At 34.7% G+C, this 25,861-nt stretch overlaps 1 protein-coding gene across 1 annotated transcript in view; it reads left to right on the forward strand.

The window, feature by feature from the left end:
• The first annotated feature begins 223 nt into the window (after positions 1–223).
• Positions 224–25,861, forward strand: part of LOC129741363 (uncharacterized) — a 51,670-nt gene continuing 26,032 nt past the window's right edge. The window contains exon 1 of the mRNA XM_055733087.1: positions 224–1,286. Coding sequence (XP_055589062.1) covers positions 224–1,286 — 1,063 coding nt within the window. The remainder of the gene's footprint in view (positions 1,287–25,861) is intronic.

Genomic DNA, 25,861 nt, shown 5'->3' on the forward strand with positions numbered 1-25,861 from the left:
TTTCCCCATGGCCCACGATACCCCACTTTCCCCTACTGCATCAACTGTACGGTTTTTGAATTTTTGTTTTGTTCAACACGGTATAGACGTAGATTCGGTGGCGATACCAGGCTGTGACCACCTAGAGCAAGTTGTTGTGCGAATCGAAGATCGGTGTCGCAATGTCTATTTCTGCTGTGCCTATTTTAGGCCAAACAGCGAAAATGCCATGTATGCGTCTCACATGTCTGATCTCGAATTCCTGATGAATATGGTTAGTAGTAATGATATAATCGTGGTAGCTAGGGATTACAACCTACCGAATTTGCTTTGGACCTTCGACGAGGATGCAGATGGATTTTTACCAGTAAACGCCTCCACCGAGCAGGAGCTTGCTGTCATCGAATCGACGATAGCCTGCGGGTTGTTTCAGATGTGTTCGCTTGCGAACGCCAATGGTAGAATTCTAGACCTTCCGTTTGTGAATAGACCCGATTTAGCTGATATTTTATACCCTCCAAACGCAATTTTAAATACCGACCGACATCATCATCCTACTGTTTTTGCTGCTCTAGATTTTATGCACTGTGATACCGACCGTGTTATAGAAATGTTACTGTACACAAACTGGCAAACACTTTTCGAAGATCTGAACATCGATGTTGCGGTATTAACCTTCTATGATCATCTCTGGGACGTTTTACGCATTCACACGCCGCCTAAACGACTACACCGACGCCAGTCTTACAAGCTCACTTCGTGGAATTCTGAGTTACGGAGGAGCCGCAACTTAGTTTGCAAAGCCCGTAAACGCTACCTTCGAGACCGAACTGACCAAAACAAGTCAATGCTCTCAAAGATAGAGATTGAATATTCGACTCTTCGCAATGATGTTTTCAACCAATATATTTCTAACATCGAACGTAACGTGAAACACGATCCTTCGACATTTTGGAAATACATCAATAGTCGCCGCCTTACTAACTGTATCCCATCGTCTGTGACGCTTCAAGGACGCACATCGGAAAGCATCAAAGAGTCAGCTGACTTGTTTGCTGATTTTTTTAGCAGCGTATCTAGTCCAGTCACTCCTGATTGTAACAATGTGTACTTTGATACACTTCCTAGCTACGACATCAGTCTACCGCAACCCGTTTTTAGTGAACATGAAGTTCTAAAAGTGCTAAATTCTCTTGATCCCTCGAAAGGATCTGGGCCTGATGGGTTTCCAACATCGCTTGTTGTAAAAATAGCTGCTTCGCTTGTCACACCGCTGTGCATGATCTTCATTCGATCGATCTCAGAAGGTATTTTTACTACTGCTTGGAAAATTGCATCAGTCTCTCCGATCCATAAGTCAGGAAATTGTCATCGTGTGGAGAATTACAGGCCAATATCGATTCTTTGCTGCTTTTCCAAAGTGCTAGAAGTCCTGATTATCAGGAGTAATCAGGACTTCTAGCACTTTGGATACGAGAGAATCTATTCAGCTGCCACTCCAATACTCACCGATGTCCAACACGGGTTCATCAAGAAACGATCAACCTTGACAAACCTAATGATCTATGTCAGCGATTTGCATTCTGCAACAGGTAAAAAACTGAAATTGGATTCGATTTACGTATATTTCGCCAAGGCTTTCGACAAAGCAAAGGGTGATACGGTCAAAATTTGGTCAAGGGAAAACGCGTGTAAATCGGTGAAATCGTTTATTTAAAAAATCAAATTAAATTTCGTTTTCAAGTTCAATTAGTATAAAATTCAGGAAAAACATTCAGTTAAGCTTCCGCTTTTCCAAATCCGAATTGCCGGGCCTTACGCTTAACCCCTGCCATCAGATTTTGTACAGACACCTTGTCCACCTTCTCCGCCGCAGAAAGCCAGTTAGCTTTGAACTGCTGCTCGTCCTTAGCACTTTTTTTTTGTCTTCTTTAGGTTCTGCTTAACAATAGCCCAGAATTTCTCAATTGGGCTGACCTCTGGCGTGTTGGAAGGGTTTTTGTCCTTGGGAACCACCTGCACGTTGTTGGCAGCGTACCACTCCATGGCCTTTTTACCGTAATGGCAAGATGCCAAATCCGGCCAAAACAGTACGGAACAATCGTGTTTCTTCAGGAAAGGCAGAAGATGTTTATTCGAACACTCTTTCACGTAAATTTCTTGGTTGACAGTCCCGGAAGCTATGAAAATGCTGCTTTTCAAGCCACAGGTACAGATGGCTCGCCAAACCAGATATTTCATCGCGAACTTGGACAGTTTCATGTGCTTGAAAATATCTGCTACCTTTCTCCTTTCTTTTGCCTTATAAAACTCCTGTCCCGGAAGCTGCTTGTAGTCAGCTTTTACGTAGGTTTTGTCGTCCATTACCACGCAGTCAATCTTCGTCAGCATCGTCGTGTACAGCCTCCGGGATTGCGCTTTGACCGTCTTATTTTGTTTATCATCGCGATTTGGAGTCACTACCTTCTTGTAAGTCGATAGTTCGGCTCGTTTTTTGGCTCGATGCACGGTTGTAGACGATACACCCAGCTTATTTGCGGCATCTCGGAGAGAGTGGTTAAGGTTTTGCTTGAAACTACCGGCAACTCTCTATGTCGTCTCAGCGGCTTCCGGTTTTCGATTTCCCCCCGATCCAGACTTCCTGGCTATCGACAAACGTTCCCCAAACACTTTAATTACATTTGTAACGGTTGATTAGGCAACTTTTAGCGGTTTTGCGAGCTTTGCGTGCGAGTAGCTCGTATTTTCGCGATGCGCGAGCAAAATTTTGATACGCTGCCCTTTCTTCCTTGGACGGCATTTAGACAACTGAAGAGTCAATTCCAAAATCAAAGAAGGATCAACATTCTACACACACACACACACACACACACACACACACACACACACACACACCTTCAAAATGAGGGGTGTTCAGGTTTTTTAAATGCAAAATTGAAAGAAATACGTCAAGTTGAAATTGACCAAATTTTGACCGTATCACCCTTTACCTCACACAATCGTAAGAGAAAAACTTGATCGTTATGGATTTCTCGAGTGGGCAACTAAATGGCTGTATTCGTATCTGCTGAACCGTCAAGGCTTTATAAACATTCGTGGGACTCACTCCTCCGTATTCGACATGCCGTCTGGTGTTCCGCAGGGTAGTCATCTTGGACCGCTCATCTTCGTGATTTTTATTAACGACCTGGCAACAATGTAAGTGCATAAGCTTTTTTAGAACCAGAGCCTCTGTTGTCTACGATTACGGTTTGAGTGACACCTATCTCGAAAGAGTAACCTTTATTAAAGACCTCGGAATAACGTTTGACCAAAAGCTCTAATTTTTCAACACACCGCGACCACTGCAGTCAAAGCCTTTGCTTTGCTCGGTTTCCTGCGTCGGAATACACTCAGCTTTGGGGACCCGTATGCTCTGAAAACAGTTTTCTGCTCATTGGTACGCAGTGTTCTGGAATATGCGGTACCAGTCTGGGCACCCTACCACTCTGTTCACAGCGAAAGGCTCGAAAGGATTCAGAAAAAAAATTCTCCGCTACGCACTGCGTCGATTGCCATGGCAAGATCCCGTACGGTTACCACCCTATTCTGAGAGGTGTGCCTTGTTATCAATGACGTCTTTGAGCCAAAGAAGAATTTTTCTACGACATCTTGATAAATGCCGTTGACTGCCCGCAATTGCTCCAGAGATTGAACATATACGTTCTAGCACGCCGACTGCGTAATCAAACCATGTTTTGGCTGCCAAGAAGCAGGACAGTCTTCGGACAGAATCACCCCCTCTTTCGATGTTGTGAAGTTTTCAATGCTGTTTCTCACTTGTTTGACTATTATGTTACTAAATCTAAGTTTAATTGTGCAATCCGTGACGTCCCCTAACTTAATTGCTATGTAGTTTAATTATAAGCTAATCTGCATTAGATTTCATTACCCTAATCAGCACTAGGAGTGTCATTTTGACACTCCAAGCTAAAATCGTCATAACTCTCTTTATATCTAACCGATTAAAATAAAACTTATATCACTAGAAAGCTTGTAACGTCAGTAAAATATGTTTAGAACATTATATATAGCTAAAGCTTCTAGTTTTATCGCTATTCAGCATGAAAGAAAAAAAATCCGAAAAAACATGCCTCAGGAAAACTGCTGTAGTTCATATGTTACACGTCCAAAAAAATATTTGCCTCATACATATGAAAGCTGAAGTTAATGTCTACATCATGGAACAAAGAAATATTTTTTTAAATTTTTTTTAATGAAATGGTCACAAAAAGTTCAAAAAAGTGGTCTAAAAAACCTACTTTTCATTCGATTGCTAGTAAATACTGTTTGAGCGATGGTAGAGTGTTTTAAAAAATATGACTACAAACTTTATTGAAATTCTAACATTTTGCTGCCTTTAGATTTTCGATGCAACAAAAATTGAATTTACTGGAATTTTTCAAAGTTGGCTACTTTGCGCGATTTTTTCACTAATTGAAATTTCATCTGTTTTTGTGGTCCTCCGTCAGGTTGTACCCGGATTTGCAGTGCTTTTACTTTGTTTGGACCAATCAAAAGTATATTCATTGGAAAGCACATCTAATCTACATTCTAGTGAGGTGCAACAATTCACGCTGTAAGATTTCACAAAAATATGAAAATTATAAACGTAAAATCATTCCTGAATTTCTAGAACTACAAGCAGCGGTCCAGCAAAACGTGTTTGTTTGCTCTCCGAGTAGGTACGGTGGGTGGTTATTCGGGCAGAGAGCGAAGCCGACAGACCAAGAAATGCACGACACGCATCGTTATTTCTTCTCTCGGCTTCGCTCTCTGCCCGAATAACCACCCACCGTACCTACTCGGAGAGCAAACAAACACGTTTTGCTGGACCGCTGCTTGTAGTTCTAGAAATTCAGGAATGATTTTACGTTTATAATTTTCATATTTTTGTGAAATCTCACAGCGTGAATTGTAGCACCTCACTAGAATGTAGATTAAATGTGCTTTCCAATGAATATACTCTTGATTGGTCCAAACAAAGTAAAAGCACTGATAATCCGGGTACAACCTGACGGAAGACCACAAAAACAGATGAAATTTCAATTAGTGAAAAAATCGCGCAAAGTAGTCAACTTTGAAAAATTCCAGTAAATTCAATTTTTGTTGCATCGAAAATCTAAAGACAGCAAAATGTTAGAATTTCAATAAAGTTTGTAGTCATATTTTTTAAAACACTCTACCATCGCTCAAACAGTATTTACTGGCAATCGAATGAAAAGTAGGTTTTTTAGACCACTTTTTTGAACTTTTTGCGACCATTTCTTTAAAAAAAAATTAAAAAAATATTTCTTTGTTCCATGATGTAGACATTAACTTCAGCTTTCATATGCATAAGACAAATATTTTTTTGGACGTGTAACATATGAACTACAGCAGTTTTCCTGAGGCATGTTTTTTCGGATTTTTTTTCTTTCATGCTGAATAACGATAAAACTAGAAGCTTTAGCTATATATAATGTTCTAAACATATTTTACTGACGTTACAAGGTTTCTATTGATATAAGTTTTATATGAAGTTCATAACATTTCAAACGACTTGAATGGATTTTACTTTTGGAGTGTCAAAATGACACTCTAAGTCGGAAAAGGGAGTTTTTTTGTCCAGGCTTCCAGGGTTCGTCCATAAATAAAGTAAAGATGCAAAATTAAAGAACTTTTGAATTCATTTAGGGTCCCCGAAGAAATTTTTCTTTTTTGATGCTTCTGAAAAAAGATACAAGCATTCAAACTTGAAATAGTGTCAAAATGACACTCTAATGCGGATGAGGGTTAAACAATCAGTCTGTATGACAGTAGTCAAAGACTTCAAAAATAAATAAATAAATAAATAGACTCTACCAATATTGAATTGGTTTTTTCCTAGGTTGTTTCTATTAACTTGATGATCAAGGTAAACTTTAAAAATTTTGATAATTTTCATTGATAATTTTTATCGAAATGCGTAAAACGTTCGGCAATTTCAGCACATTTTTTCGGTGAAACTTACCGAAATTTCAGTAGTAATTATAGGTATTTCGGTGCTGTTTACCGGTTATTCTGTCAAAATTACCGAGCTTTTACAGCTTGTCGGTAAAAAAATCTCGGTATTTCGATAATATGTACAGATGCTTCGATAGTAATCACAGGTATTTCGATAAACTCTACCGGTTGTTCGGAACATATTGACGAGCTTCTATAGTTTTTCGACTAAACATTACCGGCCTTTCGGTATCAATTACAGACATTTCGGTTCAACAATACCAGATATTCGGTAATATACCGAGCTATCACGTTGACACCTGTCAGTGATTTGACAGATGATCTTTGATATAATCAGCCGAGTTTCGAAAGTTTTTACCGAGAAAGGTCTGTAAAATTTGACAGCTGTCACGTCTCTGCCAAGAAAAAAAAATACCGAACATGTTAGATTTTCGGTGAAAAAAATACCGAACTCGGTTATTTTCGTTTACTGTGTAGTAGGCCTGTGAGGAACAAAGAGATGAAATGTGATGAAAATTTTTTCAAATTTAATTTACCCTTCCGCTCATTTTCAACAGCATTCATCTTATTCTAATCTTCTATCCGTCTATAATCTTTCAGTTCTTAAATATTCTTTCTCAAAGAATATAAAATTTCACCGATACAGCCGATAAACTAATTTCGTAAAAAGTTTTTTTTAATACTACTTGACTAAAATAAATCAAATCTATTTATTCCTAACCTTGTTGTTGCGAGGCAGTAAAAATCGACGAGTTTGTTAATAAACCACTTGTTTGTTTATTACAAAATTCCTACAATAGAGGTAGATTATTAAATGTAAGAATTTGGAAGAAATATCTACACCTTACTTTTAGTGATTTCCTGCCTTGCACAAGTAACCAGATTGGCTGGTAGTATGATCACGTATGATATCCAAACCTAAGATGTTTAGTTTTTAAGGTTAGGTAAGTATAGTGACTTGGAAATTTCTTCTAAGCGGCTCACCTGAGATATCGATAATTTTAGTTTTCGGGAGCGATGGCCAACAAAACGGTAAATATGGAATTGGGATTAAAGATCTACAAAATATTGGATTAGCAAACTGTAGCTAAATTATGCTTCACTGTGTGACATACCCTAGTCGATTGGGATAAGCATTAGTTGTGTTCCCGGACTATATTACAGGGCTGCAAATGCCACCTAGATTTAAAGGAAAATAGATAAACTTCGCCTAGCTTGTAAATAGTGCTAAATTTACCTCAGATGGTTTACAATTAAACTTATAATGAATATAACCGGGCCACAAACTTAACTGAGGAACAGAGAAGAATTTCTCACACGCGTTTCAAACTAGATCGCTTTCCTAAACCGCTTTCGAGTTCACTTTCGTGTCTCTTCTTCTTTTCCCGCTGATGTGTAGATGTCGATACTTTGACAGACCGATGTAGGAGAAATGGGGCTTGCTGATTTGGTGGCGCTGCTAACACTTGTGGTCAAAATAAAATAAACCATTTAGCTACATAAGAGTAGCCTGCGACCTTTCGTCAGTCGTTATTCAGTGTCAAAGATTTTTTTAAGCTTAAAAAAAAGAGTAAAGCTCTTTTCTGACTTTTGTGATTCTGCTTTAGCAATATCTTCCGCACATAATCCGAGGTCATACATGTTAATTCTTGCAATCGAACCTATTTCCATCAGAAAGATAATTTAATATCGATCATGAACGCTAATGAAATTTGCCATGAATCTGTTTAGATAAAGATGGCTAACTACTCCGCAATCTGAGCATTTTTAGAAGTTTCTGCAGAATAATTAAAGTTAACTTAATTCGAGTTATTAAAGTAACAAATTAAAAGTATTAAACATTAACTCACTATGATCTCACTCTAGACAGTAGGCTCCCATTCCAAGAACGAGTCGCTGAGAAAAATTATCAAAATTTCATGATAAACACCAAAACCATGCCTCACAAAAAGTTGAATAACTTCTTCGTTAGCACGTACGAGCAACTACGTTCTGTTTCTCCATAAAGTTGTAACTTTAGGGGAGAGTGGGGATACTTGATCCCCTTTTCTTATTTTCACCATATCTTTTTGGAAAAATTTAGCAACTCGCTGTCTTTGACATTTTCTGACAGCTTGTAACTTCAAGTTTCAATGCTCCAAAAACTAGAACGATACTTGAACCCGTTGATGAACTAGAAGCATTTTCGTGGGAGTAAAAAAATTGCGATTTTTCTGAAGTTAGGGGATACTTGATCCCCTATTGAAGGATACTTGATCTTTTATTCAGGAAGCCCTAATCCTTTTCTTCAGACAACTGTTTGGTAAATATTAGTTTTTGGATAAATATTAGTAATTTCGTAATCAGCAATCATAACGATCAATTCAGAAGAAGAATATGCCGTTTGGAAGGGGGATCAATTGTACCCAACTCTAGGGGATCAATTGTACCCATAATCAACATTTTAGAAAACTTTTTCTGAAAAAAGTTGAGAGTTTTCCATTGCTTTGAAAATATGGCATAGTGAAGTTCATTTTACGCTCGAACGATTGATACATTGGGACAAATATTTTTTTCATAATTTTCCCATGTAAGGAACATTTTAAAGTGATGAAAAAAGATCTTCAAGTTACATTTTGTAAAAATTTTCAAACAAAGTTCAATTACTCAAACAAATAATTTGTTAAAATTTTTAAAACTACAAGCATTGTTATTTTGCTCATTTTGGCACATTTTTCTAGAACATTTGATCTTTGTAAGACATTCCAGTTTCGAGATATAGCTAAGGAATCAAGTATCCCCAGGGATCAAGTATCCTCATTCTCCCCTATGGATCTTCTTCACTTGAATATGTAGCTTGACGTGTAATTTTGCTGAAAAATTATACTAGCAGATGATTGAAAATGATAAAAATCTATGCATTTTTATGTGAAACTAGCTTACCCGATAAACTTTGTTTACCTTTAAATTGATAAATCGTCAAAAATGTTTAACTTCATCTTCACGTCCTTAACTTTTTCGTGCTCAGGAATGTGCCCCATTTAAAGTTGATTTTGTACCTATGGGATTTTGTGATTTCACTTTATTCCGACTGTCCGTTTACACGTGATGGTGTTACAAAGAAAATGTTTCCATATTTTTATATAAGATATTCTCGCCATAACTTAGACAAGATATTTTGTAAGTTTGAATTTTACAATTTTTATGAAAGTTGGAAAAAATTACAGGAATTTAATATATTATGTTAACGTTTATATTGACCAAATTGTATTTTACATACACACCTTAATTTTTTCACATTTTTCACAATTTTTTTTATCCCAACTTCTCCAATTTAGTAAGTTGCTCAAAACATCAAATTTTTCAAAACTTTTTAAAGATTTGAGGTGCGCTATCAATTTTGTTTCCAAACATATAAATATTAAATTTTTAATCCAATAAATGAAAAACGAGGTTTTGTCCCAGCTTGTATACAGTGTCGGACAATAGAATAGGACCACAGCTCAATCCAAAACAGAATGTGACAAAACTTTGAGAAAAAATTTCCATTTAAGTGCATCAAACCATTTACAAATTGTAAATTCCATTCTTCGAAGAAATTAAAATCATCCGTAGTTAAAACAATTGTCCTTTATTTAAAAAAGCGTTTTAAGCATACTTACTGACTAAAATAACGCGACATAACATAGGACCGCTTTAGAATTCATGGTAAAAAAAATTTAAAAAAAAAAGGAAATTAATACCGTGATCGATTTGCAGGGTTAGTACTTGGTGGTATAACCCTTATTACGCATCACTTCTCGCACCCGGTTCGGCATCGACTCCACCAGCTTTTGGCACGTTCTCACCGGGATAGCGTACCACACCGCCTGGATTCTCTCTCACAACTGCTGCTTGGTTTTTGATTTTTCGGTGTACACCTTACGTTTAACTATTTCCCATAGGTTTTCTATAGGATTGAGATCAGGGGACTGTGCTGGCCACTCCATAACGTCTACCTTATAATCCTAGAACCACTTTTTAACCGTTTTAGCGGTATGTTTGGGGTCGTTGTCCTGCTGGAACTGTCACTTTAGGGGCATCTCCCACTTGGCGTGTGGCAGCATTTCTTCCCGAAGTATCTGGGCGTAGAGATGATGGTCCATAATCCGGTCGATCCAGTACAAGGTACCCACCCCGTACCAAGAAAAGCACCCCTACACCATGATGCTACCTCCTCCATGTTTGAATGTTTTATTTGTATACTGGAGCATATACGCACAGCCGAGTAGGCGATGGACCCAACTCTTTCCGTCCGAGCCGATGAGGTTCACTTTGGTCTCATCCGTCCACAGCACATTTCTCCATAGTTTCTCCTTTTCCGGACCGACCAAATCGAAGTGGTCCTTCGCATACTTCAGCCGCGTCTTTGAGTGCTTCGGCGTCAGCATCGGCACCTTCCGGGGACTTTTTCCTCCTAGTCCTTTCTCCGCCAACCATCGCTGAACCGTCCGGGAACCCACAGATAAGTTAAGCTTTGATCTGCTTTGAAAGAGATGATCGCTCGCTGGACCTCCGTGCAGTGCTGTGCCCGACCCATCGCTTTTTCGCTGAAAACAGAGTAGAGGGAAGGAAATCTTTATTTTTGGTTTGTTTTCATGCTTTACATGATTAATTTTATGGGAAATACTTACCAGGACACGAAAATGGACAAACAAAACCGAAAACAACACCTTTTCTTCAAATCTAGAGCGCTGAAAATGTCGGAATAGCCGAACCGATGAGCTGCACAGAAAAAAAAATCTGAATCCTTAACAACACTGAAATTGAAAACCTGTATCATTACATGACGTGGAACGCGATTTATTGATGTAAATTTTCAAATTAAAAAAAGTTGAATCCTTAACAGCACTGAATTCGTATAACACAAATATTACTTGACACGGAACGCGATTATTTGATGTAAATTTACATCACATATGATGTAAATTAAAAGAAGCATCACATACGACGGAATTTTCAGTGCGAATTAAATATTACACGTCTTAATATTTTACATGTCTTTCAAATTTTACACGTCTGTTGAAGTTTATAGACGTGTAATATTCAACTCGCACTGAAAATTCCATCATATGTGATGCTTCTTTTTTGTTCCATCATATGTGATGTAATTTTACAACTTTTTTTTGGTCATACAAAATAATCAACAACACTGAATTGGAAATTTCTTAAAATTACACGACATGAAATATTACAATACACTGAACGTGATAATGTCATGTAAAATTATAAACAGTGAAGAACAGGACCAGACAAATGTGAGAAAAACTGTTAAGTCAAGTCGTGCGCCAAAGTATTTTCCCCGCGTGCGAGTAAGTTAAGGGGCCGTTCAAATATTACGTAACGCAATTTTCGGTCATTTTCAACCCCCCCCCCCCCCCCTACGTAACACATTCGTCTCAGACTTTCTATCTTAAATCCATAAAGCGTAACAAACTCTTATACCCCCCCCCCCACTAAACGCGTTACGTAATATTTGAATGGCCCCTAATCGGTTTTGATGGTTCCCGGAGATCTTCGAGAAGCAGGGATGCGGTTCAGGAAGCGGATCCACGTTGCTCAACTTTGAATCCGGTACGTCGGGGAAGAAAATAAAAGTAATTAAACTTATGTGTGAGATAAAAAAAATTTGTATCCTAATAAAATGAATTATATTAATTATCGAAGGATTTCTATTTTTTCTAAGAGACGAGAAAATTCCAGTATTGAATCATATTAACGATAAATAAAACAAAACAAAAATCCAATTGGAATGTTTTTTTTTTCAAATATTCAGTGATTTTATAATTTACATCATTTTTATTTTACACGTTGCTAAATTTTACATCATTTTTTATTTTACATGCTGCAAAATTTTACTGGCGTGTAATTTCCAACTGGCACTGAATACTCCGTCATATATGATGCTTCTTTTTATTTACATCATATGTGATGTAATTTTACAGATTTTTTTCGTAGTGTGTGGTCTTATTTTATGACGCGACTTTTTTCACCCTCTGACAGCTTTCTGGTCGAGTAGAACAAACGGGTTTCTTTGATTGCAACAAACGTGCAGTATACAAAGTTGGCATACTACAATAAGTGCATGCCGCTAGGTTTCGCATATTATTATATTTGAATTGGCAGTTTAAAGGTGATTTGAATATTTTGCATTTGAGCGGTCCTATTCTATTGTCCGACACTGTATATAGGTTCTGCCCCGCAGTTCGTCGGGGTGTAGCGTTGATCTTCTCCTGGATCCTGTTCAGGATCACTTTGCAGAGTACTTTGAGAGTTGTACAGATCAAAGTTATGCCTCGCCAGTTACCGCACTCGGTCAGGTCTCCTTTCTTCGGGACCTTTACAAGGATACCCTGCATCCAGTCGGCCGGGAAAGTTGCAGTATCCCAAATGTCAGCAAAAAGACGGTGAAACATTTGTGCTGACTTGAGCATCTCAGTAGGAATACAATCGATTCCAGACGCTTTGTTGGATTTCATGTTTTTGATTGCCGCTTCTATTTCTGCCAGCGAAGGCGCTTCCGAGTTGACGCCATTTATGCGACTTACTGTTGGCGCTTCGAGGTGCGGGTTCTGTTGGCCATCGCTATTCGTGAGTCTCCTAAAAACACAATTTATTTGATTTTTCTAACATACTTACCTACTCGCTAAGAACAAGAACTCCACAATACAGGTCATTAATCACATTTCCTAAATTCAATGTTCAGGTCAATAACAAGGCTGATTTCCGTTTTCCTCACTCGAACACCATTCACCTGCTCACTGCTCACTTCTCCGCAACCTCAATCCAAATCCAATCCACTCAACTGTTAGGAAACTTTCTTCTGCTCTCAACCAAAAGTAAATTCGAGAGAGTTTCGATGTTTTTCCACCCACCCACACACTCACCCAAAACCCCACCGCATCGGAAGGTTTTCCGTTTTGTTTTGCTCTCTCCATTCGTGGGTTTGATGAAGGTCTTCGCTGCAGCAGCCGTTCTGGTCTGGTCCTACGACGAATGCGAGTCCTGACCTGCGGCAAGCAACTTCTTCTATCCGACTCAACTGCCAAAAAAGTGAGAATCGATTCTCCCAACGCGGGAGGGAGTTTTAGTTTGAGACTTCTTTGACTCAACTCAAGTTCACGTGGAGTGACGTTCTCGCAACTTGCATAAAAGTTGAATTGGGGAGCATTCAGTCAGTATCCATCGCGGGTTCTTCGAAGGCGGACGTTTTGCTGCGACCAGATTCGAATTCCTCACGTACGGATCCGGATGTTGTCTATAGGACAGGAGAGAGTTGTATGTGTCTACATTTGGGCGTTTCCATTTCACCGGAATCATCGATCTCGACCAAGACCAGGACGAGAGTGGCCGGATGCTGCCTGGAGGGAATCGCGTGGCCGTGTGTCACTCATTCGAGTTGATGTGTGTTGATTGAATTTATGTTCCTCTAGTCGATTTTGATGTTCTGCACCCTTCGCTGGCTTGCAGGCTGGCTGGCACATGGCAGCGGAATTCTACCGGTTGGCTCCCCAAGCTTTGGGTCATAAATCTGTGGCAGCTCCTGGTCCTTGGGGCTTGAGGACGGGGAATGTCGAAAATTCCCGGCCCAGGGCCTCCGCATAGATCATTGGCTGGCGTTAGTTACGATTTCCGGTGGACTTTTTTTTCTGGCTATTCTTCTTTCTCCAGTTTCCCGCTGATTTCCGCTTTTCGCCTTTCACCTTCCGCGACCATCATGAGGGGGGCTGATCTCGCAGATTCTGGTTGACCCGCGTGCAGGAATTTAAATCAATGTTGGTTGATTTATGGTGTTTGTGAATGGGTAGGAGGACATTTTCGGGACGTGCCCGATGCAATTTAATTACTTATCGGTTTGGTGTGCAGATTCGGGTTGTTATTTTTTTTCGAGACCAATCTCAACGAATTCCCCTGAAACGATTGTGGGAAAAACGGCTAGCTTTTTTTTACTTCATAAAAGCGCTGCTCCGAAACATTTTGTTTTTACTATCTCTAGAGAATAGATTAATTTGTGTTTTCGGTCAGCATTAGTTGGCCCCCATTTAGTAGTGGCCTGTGAAAAAACAAAGAGGCAAAATTCAATCTAGCAGAATTTGCTCTTTTCGATTGGTTGAAAAAGCCAGTCATTTGTTTTGTGTTGTTCGGATTTTTCTACCCTTTACTTTTAATTTAATACAGGTACGGAATGCGCCGTAGGCATTCACAATATGGGGTTTTTATACTCAGACACGGATTTTGCTCTCGGGGGACATACAAATCTTTCTAACGTTTATTTAAACCAGAATTTGCTTATTGACTTAAATTTTAAAACAACGTGAACTTTATTGACCGATCTAAATTTTTAATAAATAGCCGACAAAACGTATGACAAAAATGACAAAAATGACAAAAATGACAAAAATGACAAAAATGACAAAAATGACAAAAATGACAAAAATGACAAAAATGACAAAAATGACAAAAATGACAAAAATGACAAAAATGACAAAAATGACAAAAATGACAAAAATGACAAAAATGACAAAAATGACAAAAATGACAAAAATGACAAAAATGACAAAAATGACAAAAATGACAAAAATGACAAAAATGACAAAAATGACAAAAATGACAAAAATGACAAAAATGACAAAAATGACAAAAATGACAAAAATGACAAAAATGACAAAAATGACAAAAATGACAAAAATGACAAAAATGACAAAAATGACAAAAATGACAAAAATGACAAAAATGACAAAAATGACAAAAATGACAAAAATGACAAAAATGACAAAAATGACAAAAATGACAAAAATGACAAAAATGACAAAAATGACAAAAATGACAAAAATGACAAAAATGACAAAAATGACAAAAATGACAAAAATGACAAAAATGACAAAAATGACAAAAATGACAAAAATGACAAAAATGACAAAAATGACAAAAATGACAAAAATGACAAAAATGACAAAAATGACAAAAATGACAAAAATGACAAAAATGACAAAAATGACAAAAATGACAAAAATGACAAAAATGACAAAAATGACAAAAATGACAAAAATGACAAAAATGACAAAAATGACAAAAATGACAAAAATGACAAAAATGACAAAAATGACAAAAATGACAAAAATGACAAAAATGACAAAAATGACAAAAATGACAAAAATGACAAAAATGACAAAAATGACAAAAATGACAAAAATGACAAAAATGACAAAAATGACAAAAATGACAAAAATGACAAAAATGACAAAAATGACAAAAATGACAAAAAGACAAAAATGACAAAAATGACAAAAATGACAAAAATGACAAAAATGACAAAAATGACAAAAATGACAAAAATGACAAAAATGACAAAAATGACAAAAAAGACAAAAATGACAAAAATGACAAAAATGACAAAAATGACAAAAATGACAAAATTGACAAAAATGACAAAAATGACAAAAATGACAAAAATGTCAAAAATGACAAAAATTACAAAAATGACAAAAATGACAAAAATGACAAAAATGACAAAAATGACAAAAATGACAAAAGTGACAAAAATGACAAAAATGACAAAAATGACAAAAATGACAAAAATGACAAAAATGACAAAAATGACAAAAATGACAAAAATGACAAAAATGACAAAAATGACAAAAATGACAAAAATGACAAAAATGACAAAAATGACAAAAATGACAAAAATGACAAAAATGACAAAAATGACAAAATTGACAAAATTGACAAAATTGACAAAATTGACAAAATTGACAAAATTGACAAAATTGACAAAATTGACAAAATTGAGAAAATTGACAAAATTGACAAAATTGACAAAATTGACAAAATTGACAAAATTGACAAAATTGACTAAATTAACAAAATTGACAAAATTGACAAAATTGACAAAATTGACAAAAATGACAAAAATGACAAAAATGACAAAAATGACAAAAATGACAAAAATGACAAAAATGACAAAAATGACAAAAATGACAAAAATGACAAAAATGACAAAAATGACAAAAATGACAAAAATGACAAAAATGACAAAAATGACAAAAATGACAAAAATGACAAAAATGACAAAAATGACAAAAATGACAAAAATGACAAAAATGACAAAAATGACAAAAATGACAAAAATGACAAAAATGACAAAAATGACAAAAATGACAAAAATGACAAAAATGACAAAAATGACAAAAATGACAAAAATGACAAAAATGACAAAAATGACAAAAATGACAAAAATGACAAAAATGACAAAAATGACAAAAATGACAAAAATGACAAAAATGACAAAAATGACAAAAATGACAAAAATAACAAAAATGACAAAAATGACAAAAATGACAAAAATGACAAAAATGACAAAAATGACAAAAATGACAAAAATGACAAAAATGACAAAAATGACAAAAATGACAAAAATGACAAAAATGACAAAAATGACAAAAATGACAAAAATGACAAAAATGACAAAAATGACAAAAATGACAAAAATGACAAAAATGACAAAAATGACAAAAATGACAAAAATGACAAAAATGACAAAAATGACAAAAATGACAAAAATGACAAAAATGACAAAAATGACAAAAATGACAAAAATGACAAAAATGACAAAAATGACAAAAATGACATAAATGACATAAATGACATAAATGACAAAAATGACAAAAATGACAAAAATGACAAAAATGACAAAAATGACAAAAATGACAAAAATGACAAAAATGACAAAAATGACAAAAATGACAAAAATGACAAAAATGACAAAAATGACAAAAATGACAAAAATGACAAAAATGACAAAAATGACAAAAATGACAAAAATGACAAAAATGACAAAAATGACAAAAATGACAAAAATGACAAAAATGACAAAAATGACAAAAGTGACAAAAATGACAAAAATGACAAAAATGACAAAAATGACAAAAATGACAAAAATGACAAAAATGACAAAAATGACAAAAATGACAAAAATGACAAAAATGACAAAAATGACAAAAATGACAAAAATGACAAAAATGACAAAAATGACAAAAATGACAAAAATGACAAAAATGACAAAAATGACAAAAATGACAAAAATGACAAAAATGACAAAAATGACAAAATTGACAAAATTGACAAAATTGACAAAACTGACAAAATTGACAAAATTGACAAAATTGACAAAATTGACAAAATTGACAAAATTGACAAAATTGACAAAATTGACAAAATTGACAAAATTGACAAAATTGACAAAATTGACAAAATTGACAAAATTGACAAAATTGACAAAATTGACAAAATTGACAAAATTGACAAAATTGACAAAATTGACAAAATTGACAAAATTGACAAAAATGACAAAATTAACAAAATTGACAAAATTGACAAAATTGACAAAATTGACAAAATTGACAAAATTGACAAAATTGACAAAATTGACAAAATTGACAAAATTGACAAAATTGACAAAATTGACAAAATTGACAAAATTGACAAAATTGACAAAATTGACAAAATTGACAAAATTGACAAAATTGACAAAATTGACAAAATTGACAACATTGACAAAATTGACAAAATTGACAAAATTGACAAAATTGACAAAATTGACAGAATTGACAAAATTGACAAAATTGACAAAATTGACCAAATTGACAAAATTGACAAAATTGACAAAATTAACAAAATTGACAAAATTGACAAAATTGACAAAATTGACAAAATTGACAAAATTGACAAAATTGACAAAATTGACAAAATTGACAAAATTGACAAAATTGACAAAATTGACAAAATTGACAAAATTGACAAAATTGACAAAATTGACAAAATTGACAAAATTGACAAAGTTGACAAAATTGACAACATTGACAAAACTGACAAAATTGACAAAATTTACAAAATTGACAAACAATATGCTCGGGTTTTTTATACAAATAAAAAAAAAGAACACTCTCTTTGGTGGCTGGTTGCTTGAAATGGATTTTATTGCACTTATTTTATTTACCTAGTTTGCTTCCATAGAAAATTATTTGATTCAAAGTCTCCACTCTATGATTTCTCCCCTAGGACCCCTCTGATCCGGAGCCTTGTTGCCCGAAAAAGTCATTCATTTGCTCTATGTTCGACCGATTTTTTATTCTTCTATCGAATTAATTTACTTTTAATTTAATACAGGTACGGTACGCCCCCACTATTCACACCAGGGGGCTTCATACGGTAACACACACGTTGAATGGGTCTAATTTTTTTTATCCATCCCATCAGGTTGTCGTGTTCTGCATTGTGATTATTAAAGTGGAAAGAACCACGAAATAAAAGCCGCGGCACCACTCGAAAAAAAAATCACTACATTTGCTTGCTTCCACTCTTACGACTTTTAGCATGAAGGGCAAAAAAAAAAAATAAAATTGAAATACAGACCGCTAGAGAGAGAAGGAAGAAGTAAAGTGTTCAACGAAACTAGTGTTTAACGGTTGGCTGGGCAGGGTTTTCATTTCGTTCACCCAAAAGTTGGAACAAAAATTTCAAGTCATACCTACTTCTACTAGTGCCAGAAATGTTTTTTTTGTTCCTCTGTGAGATGAACTTTAATGTACATTGTACACACTTGAGTTACGGTTACTTAAATCCGGGGACCTTGATTCAAGCCGAGGAGTGGGGGTTTTGTACTGGGAAAAATAAAACACTTCCCCGAGCAGAGCAGCGGCGCTTTTTGGCGGCTCGAGTTTGAATGAAGATGAAGTTCAGCAAGTTGTTGAATTGAGGGAGCATACTATATCCACTGCGACTTTTGTTCATATAAATATCTACATCTGAATAAAATTTCTCAAGTCACGATAGTAAATCATCGTCATTAAACCATACATGTGTGTTACTATGTGATTATGCACTATCTCACGTATGCAATCGTCTCATGTGATAGCCATTAACGCTCATTGTCGCCGCAATCCTCTAGGAATTTCTTCGGATGAGATTGCATTTCTTCCATTTCGAATCAATTGGCCCTATTTTCTCGGAAGTATTGACTTAACAGGAACGTATCCATTGAAATGAGCAATTATTTATTCATTTTCTATTAGCCTTCTCCAGTCGTTCAAGGTATTCTCCCCAAAGACAGTTTTGGTTAGGGATTGCTGTTAAAGTATTCATCAGATCCAATTATTTCCCGATGGGTGTTTTTAAAATTAAACCTAGTAACCCGCGGAGCCATTCATTTCAATATTTGTATGTCTCTCAATGGATGAATTTTGTATCTCATACCCTTTTCTTTATACAAATTAATTTCAGTTCATGAGCTATTATTTAACTTTCATGAGAATGACGCATTTTTGTTGCATAATTCCGAAATTGAATACCCAAAATTCCTAATAAAAAAATTTGAATAAAATTTTTTCATCGATGCTATGCATTAACTTTTAACTCATAATTTCACAATACGGATTGATTCGTTTTACCTAAAAAAACCTCCCGTGTGCTAATTTTTACATCCATATAATTGGCCGTTTCTTTAAATCCTGATGCGGAAATTTTAATCCCAGTCCGATGCATTAAAAAACATAAACTGTTAAAATAGACGACCCCTTCTGCAGACCGGTTACACCAAATTAAATATCTGAAAATGATTGCCCGCCTGTGTGGCAGTTTTCATCTAAATCGAATGAATAAATGGCGAATGCGAAATTACTTCAAAAATCAAAAGAAAAGTTAATCGATGGAGCCTTGAGTGTATAATTGAACGCATTTTCTTTGAAGCCCTCCATAGAAGTCTTTACAGTGCAGTGTCATCCGGTTCCAGTTTCTCAGTTTTTTTCCAATTTCTTAACATGTCCTTCTCGTCTTTGACTGTCTTCTTGCTCTTCCGATGTTCCCTCTTCGTTATTGTTCAGTACTGCTTCACTGGGCGCAGCCACTTTTAGAATAGTGGCATGATGCAAAATCTGGTCAAAATAGCGGAGCTTCGTCGTGTTGACGCGAGAACAGTAAAAGGCGCTTCTCAAGGCAGTCAGATTTCTAGATCTCGTCATTTACTGTGCCCACGTAAGGCTCACTCCTCAGTCCGCAAGAACAGATGGCCTACCAATCGAGATATTTTGAGGTTAAATTCGACATTTTCTCCTTCTTAAATTTGTCGTCCACATCAAACTTGTTCTTGCCGGTGAATAACTCCAACCCCGGAATTTGCTTAAAATCGGCTTTTATATACGTTTTGTCGTCCATCACACAGCAGCCATATTTTGTGGTCGTCAACCGCTTCAACACTCTGGCGACGGTTGAACGGTGAATATTCAACATTTTTCCTAACTGCCGGTGCGAAAAACACGACTTCGAGTTTGACAGCATGTAAACAATACACATCAATGAGAAAGTGTGCAGAATTTGGTTGATTTTTACTCAATAGTAAAAAAAATTATGTCCTGTTGAATGTGTCGCAATAATTTCGTGTTCGCAAAATCGCAAAAAACAGTGATTAGGTAATATGGACCTCTTCTGTCGACCTTTTATACTGAATTTTAAATCTGAATTCAATTATCCGCCTCTGAAAACTTCCGTGTGCTAATTTTTATCTTAATCCATCCAATGCAATATTGCAAAATAGTGATTAGGTAATATCAGGGTGGCCACAACTTTTTCATTTGGAAATTCCCGGTTTTTTCCCGGTTTTCCCCGTTATAAATTCAAGGTTTCCCAGGTTTTTATGGTCCAATTTCATCGAAGAAAAGCAATATTTTCAACTTATTTCATTGATTTGGTTGTTTTATCACATTCATATCATTTAACATTTAGACGAACTCGATTTATCACCTTTTATGAAAATAATTTAAAAAAACACCGTACACAAAATCGTTATGGGAATAGAAAAGCTGGTGTCGACCACACTATGATGCATTTAAAACATATGTTCGATAGATAAGTTAAAATCATGTTCACAAAAAATTTAAATATGGTGTGCTAAACAATGTTTACAATTAATCAGTCGTTATTATGGCTACGGTAAGAACCAAAAAGAAATCAAATGAATTAAATGTGATATTCAATCATTTTTTTAAGTTACAGATACCAATTGTGTCATTAGAGTTCACAACATTAATTTCTCTGGAAATTTGTTTGATTACTTAAACCTACCTTTTATGATTAAAATACCAATAATCATCAAGATTTTCAAAATAAACCGGTCTACATAACTTATGAATCGTCGAAACGAAAATACCCCATGACTAATCAATGATAATATTAGGAAGATCACAAATCGTATCTATACGGAGTGAAACAATGCTCTAGAAATACTGCCAATACTTAAATTTATAACCTAACAAGAAATCAAAGTAATAATGATCATATTTACCTAAGATGACCCCACCAATTTTCGACATTCTTGTCTTCTGTTTATTAACCCGAGTTTCAAAACGAAAAATATTTTCTATACAATTCGATAAAAATTTTTTTTCTATTTTGAAAAAGCCCATAAATTGAAAAAAATCTAGATCATTTTTAACTCCATGTTAAAGTAGTTAAAAATTTAACAAACATTGTTTTTGCATCGTAGTTCAAAGTTCTCATTTCAGAACTTGAAAATCACGATTTCAATTAACAATTCTCATTGCGAAAATTAAAAAAAAATATGGACAACAAGTCACACAGACTAGATTTACTGTTATGGGGATTATCAAAGTTTGAGGTATAAATATATAAGAATGATACATTTATTTCTATTTAGATTGCCCCACTGCATTTTTTTAGTCAAGGAATTTTTATTCCAAATTACAAATTTATGAAAAAGGTATTCAAAGTTATGGTTATTTAATTTATGATACTAAAATCAAAGTTCGTTGACCAATAAACATTAGAAAACATTTAATGATTGATTTCATAGCATAGTAATATTGTAATTTTGCCGTTTTAATCCGTTGAAACTCGAGTTCAATTGTATTTAAAAAAAATCTGAACACTAAATTCAGAACTCATGAGATTCAGAGATCAGTTTTTTCAATCAGTGATTCAATATAAAACGGTACCGGATATTCGGGCCGAATATAACCCAAATTTTAAATTAAAGCAACGAATAGTTGTGCTTAGTATGCAAATTTTGAAAGAAATTTTAAAAACAAAATGACAATTTTTTTGAAGTAGTCATAAAATTTTTAACCAAAACTTTGTAAAAAGAGCATTCTTAAATCCTCTTCTGCATACGATGCATACAATATATGATCTCGATTTTTTTTCGAAGTTTTAGAGCTTGATTCAGTACTGCAAAACATTTCAAACCAATTTCATTGTTTATAAAATTTATCTTATTTCTTACACTTTTTAGAGAATTCAATATTTTTTTGAATAAATTTACAAGTTAAGATCGCGGTACACCTCAGGTTAAAATGAAAATGAAAAATCTTATTTCATCAAAAACTCAAATAAGCGACATATTATGGTTTTGTAACATGGTGGAATTGATGGAGAAGGATTTTGAACTGGTCTCAGTGTTCAAAACCTTTTTTTGCCAGGAATTTAAGTGTTCAAAACCTCTTAAAAATGTTTGAATTTCGATTCCCCGATTTTTACCGCGGAAATTTTTTCAGATTGGGATTGAAATTGGGAATCAAAATAAAATCAGTTTAAAGAAGCTTTAAAGACTGAAACCGATTCAAAATTCAGCTTTTCACTACTCCCTATTTATTCTACCATGTTACAAAGCCAATATGTGTCACTTTTTTGAGTTACTGACAAAATACGATTTTTTATTATCATTTTTACCTGCGGTGTACCGCGACCTTTAGAGATGAATCAAGTTATTTCCATCGACACTTTTTATTCTAAACTTATTCATAATTCATGCAGTAGAGAGTAAGCTTTGTTATGCAGAAACATGTAGATTTTATTTCAGTGAAAATGTTTTCAAATCTGTAAAGCAACGGAACTAGAAATTATTAGGGCATTGGCAAGAAACAGTTTTGCCTTTATTTCGAAAATTTATTTTGAAAAATTATACCGTTTTGAATTCGAAGTATTTGTCAGGTTTTGTCTAAAACCTCTGGCTCTGATGGTATTGCTTTTAGATTAAAAAATCATTGTGTTTCCATAACAATTAATCATTGATAACAAATGAACCGACAATTCTCTACAAAAAATAAAAACTGATTTCAAATCTTTGAATTAATCTCCATTTGATCAAAGATTAAGATATAAACTAACCATTCTAGTTTCAGAGAAACAAATAACATGAACTAAAAGAAAACCCCGGTCTTGTTAAAAGTTAATTAAAACTACACGTGGTCTTCAAAAAGTTGATCATTAAGTAGTTTAAAACTTGTTTCGTTATTTTATTTACATAGTAAAACTTGTTTCGAGTAACTTATAAAATTTTCTAATTTTTCGTAAAAGATTATTTTGAAAAAAATTACCTTTTTGTTCAAAAGGTAACTTTTGAATTTTTAAAATTATAGCTGGTAGAAAGAAAAAAACAAAAAGCATATTTGGACTGAGCCCCCTCAAATAAGTTCAAATAGCTCGTTAACCTTTGGCACCACGAATTTTGTTGTGTTGTTTTGTTGTGAATCTAACAAAAAAAACGAAGTAAAAACAATCAATTCGAATGCAATGATTTGATTAAACAAAACCTCTTTCAAATAGTCAAATACAATGATATTTTCCTTAAGTACTTCACTTAAAACACAAAAATATTTTGAGAAAAGTATCAATGTTGAATAGTTGAAACAATTTGAAAGTATTTTAAGCAATGTGTCTTAAAAATATTTTCATCAAAAGCACTTAACAAACTCTTTACAGTGTAACTAAAAAGTCCTATTTCAAGGCCATTTCAAGTAAATTTTAAGAAATTTCCTTCAAATTTTATATCACGAATCAGATAAAAAAATCTGTTTATTCGAAATTTTTGTAAATTTATATTGAATTCGTAACATATTCAAGCTTTATAATGTGTAATTTGATTTTTGTTTGTTAAATAATGACTACTAACTGCTTCGAGAAAATTAAATTTTAAAATCAACTTCAAAAATAATTCACGGATGAATTTTTTTTCTCAAACAGGGCGTATGAAAAAGGAGATCGTTTCCTAAAATTTTAAGAGATGTTTAATTTGTTGTTTTTATGCTACAAAAATGCGCAAAGATGATATGTGGATTTACAACAAAGAGATCTGAATTCTAGATTTGACTTCAATTCATCTGTTTTTGTATGATCAATGGTTTTATTAAACAATGAATGTAGTGACATGCGATACTTGAACAAATTTTAAGAGACTTCTCGATTTTCTTATCTCATTCTTCAAGACAGTTTTGAACTCTGGGTACCGGTGAATATTGAGTTTCCAATTCAAAGTTAATTTATGTATGCGATCCCAGTAGTTTTTAAATTTCCAACGTTTGATTTTCTTTCCACACATTTTTTGAACGTTTGTATTCTGGCATGGAAATTAAAATAATAATTCCCAATTCTGAATTTTGGGGTGAATCCCTTGTCTTGGAACCAAAACTAAATTTTGATTTCCTTTTGTTAATTTTCCCGGTTTTGGGTCTGAATTCCCGGTTTTTTCCCGGTTTTCCCGGTCCGATTTCCAATTCCCGGTTTTTTCCCGGTTTTCCCGGTTCTGTGGCCACCCTGTAATATGGACGACCTCTTTCCCCACCCTGACCCGTATTTGGATAATTGGAATCAATTTTTCGTTCCTTAAAACTCCCGTGTGTTAACTTCCATCTCAATCCGGTGTTTTAAACGTCAATATAGCTAAAACAGTGAACAGTTAATATGGACGACCCCTAAATCTGATACCTGAAATTAAATGTCCATCCCTCAAAACCAATGTGCAAATGTTCATCTCAATACAATGCACAATGGGGAAAAGAGTATAAACTGTGAAGATATTCAATATCTTTCCTCCTACACGGAACAAATCTATGAAAAAGTACTTTCAATTAGTGAAAATGCCCGGAGAATCGATTAGACGCAGTTTCAGACGCCGCACGATCTTACGAACGGAGTTATAGTGCATTTTTAACCCCTAATTCCCCTATATTTTATAAAAAAAAGTCCAGAAAAAACTAATTTAGACTTGAAAATTTTGAATAAAATAGACCTATCATGTGCGAATTTCTCTGAAAAATCGAATGGAGGCTGTTTGAGTAGACTGAGTCGATTTGGGGTCATTTTTAAAATTCTCAAACCCTGGGGTCTTAAAAGCTTCGTTTTGGTCCAAAACTCATCCATGATTTTTTGCAGAATTTTTAAGTAACATTTACATGAGTAAATTTGAACTTTTAGGTTTGTATGGGAAAATTGAATATTTTGTACTGAAAAATCAACATCATTTTTGTTTCTTCTGTGGAACCGAGCCTGCTAATGGTTTTTGTGCCAATTTATAAATTTCTTCCAGGAAATTTTCCGCTAAACAACTTTGTCGAACATTATAACTTTGTATCTTTTTAGACAAAAAAGTTATTAGCTGTTGAACAAGTGTATGTCTTTTTGGATTGATGAACCATGAATTCAATTGACATCACTGCTTGTGCCCCACGAAGTATGGCATGGAAAGTGGTCTTGCAATACTTCGCTAGGCAGCCAGCAGTGGTGTCAATTGAATTTATTGTTTATCAATGCCAAAAGACATACACCTGTTAAAGAGCTAATAACTTTTTTGTCTAAAAAGATACAAAGTTATAATGTTCGACAAAGTTGTTCAGCGGAAAATTTCCTGGAAGAAATTTATAAATTGGCACAAAAACCATTAGCAGGCTCGGTTCCACAGAAGAAACAAAAACGATGTTGATTTTTCAGTACAAAATATTCAATTTTTTCATACATACCTAAAAGTTCAAATTTACTCATGTAAACGTTACTTGAA

The sequence above is a fragment of the Uranotaenia lowii genome, chromosome 2 (assembly GCF_029784155.1).
Source record: "Uranotaenia lowii strain MFRU-FL chromosome 2, ASM2978415v1, whole genome shotgun sequence".
NCBI lineage: Eukaryota > Metazoa > Arthropoda > Insecta > Diptera > Culicidae > Uranotaenia > Uranotaenia lowii.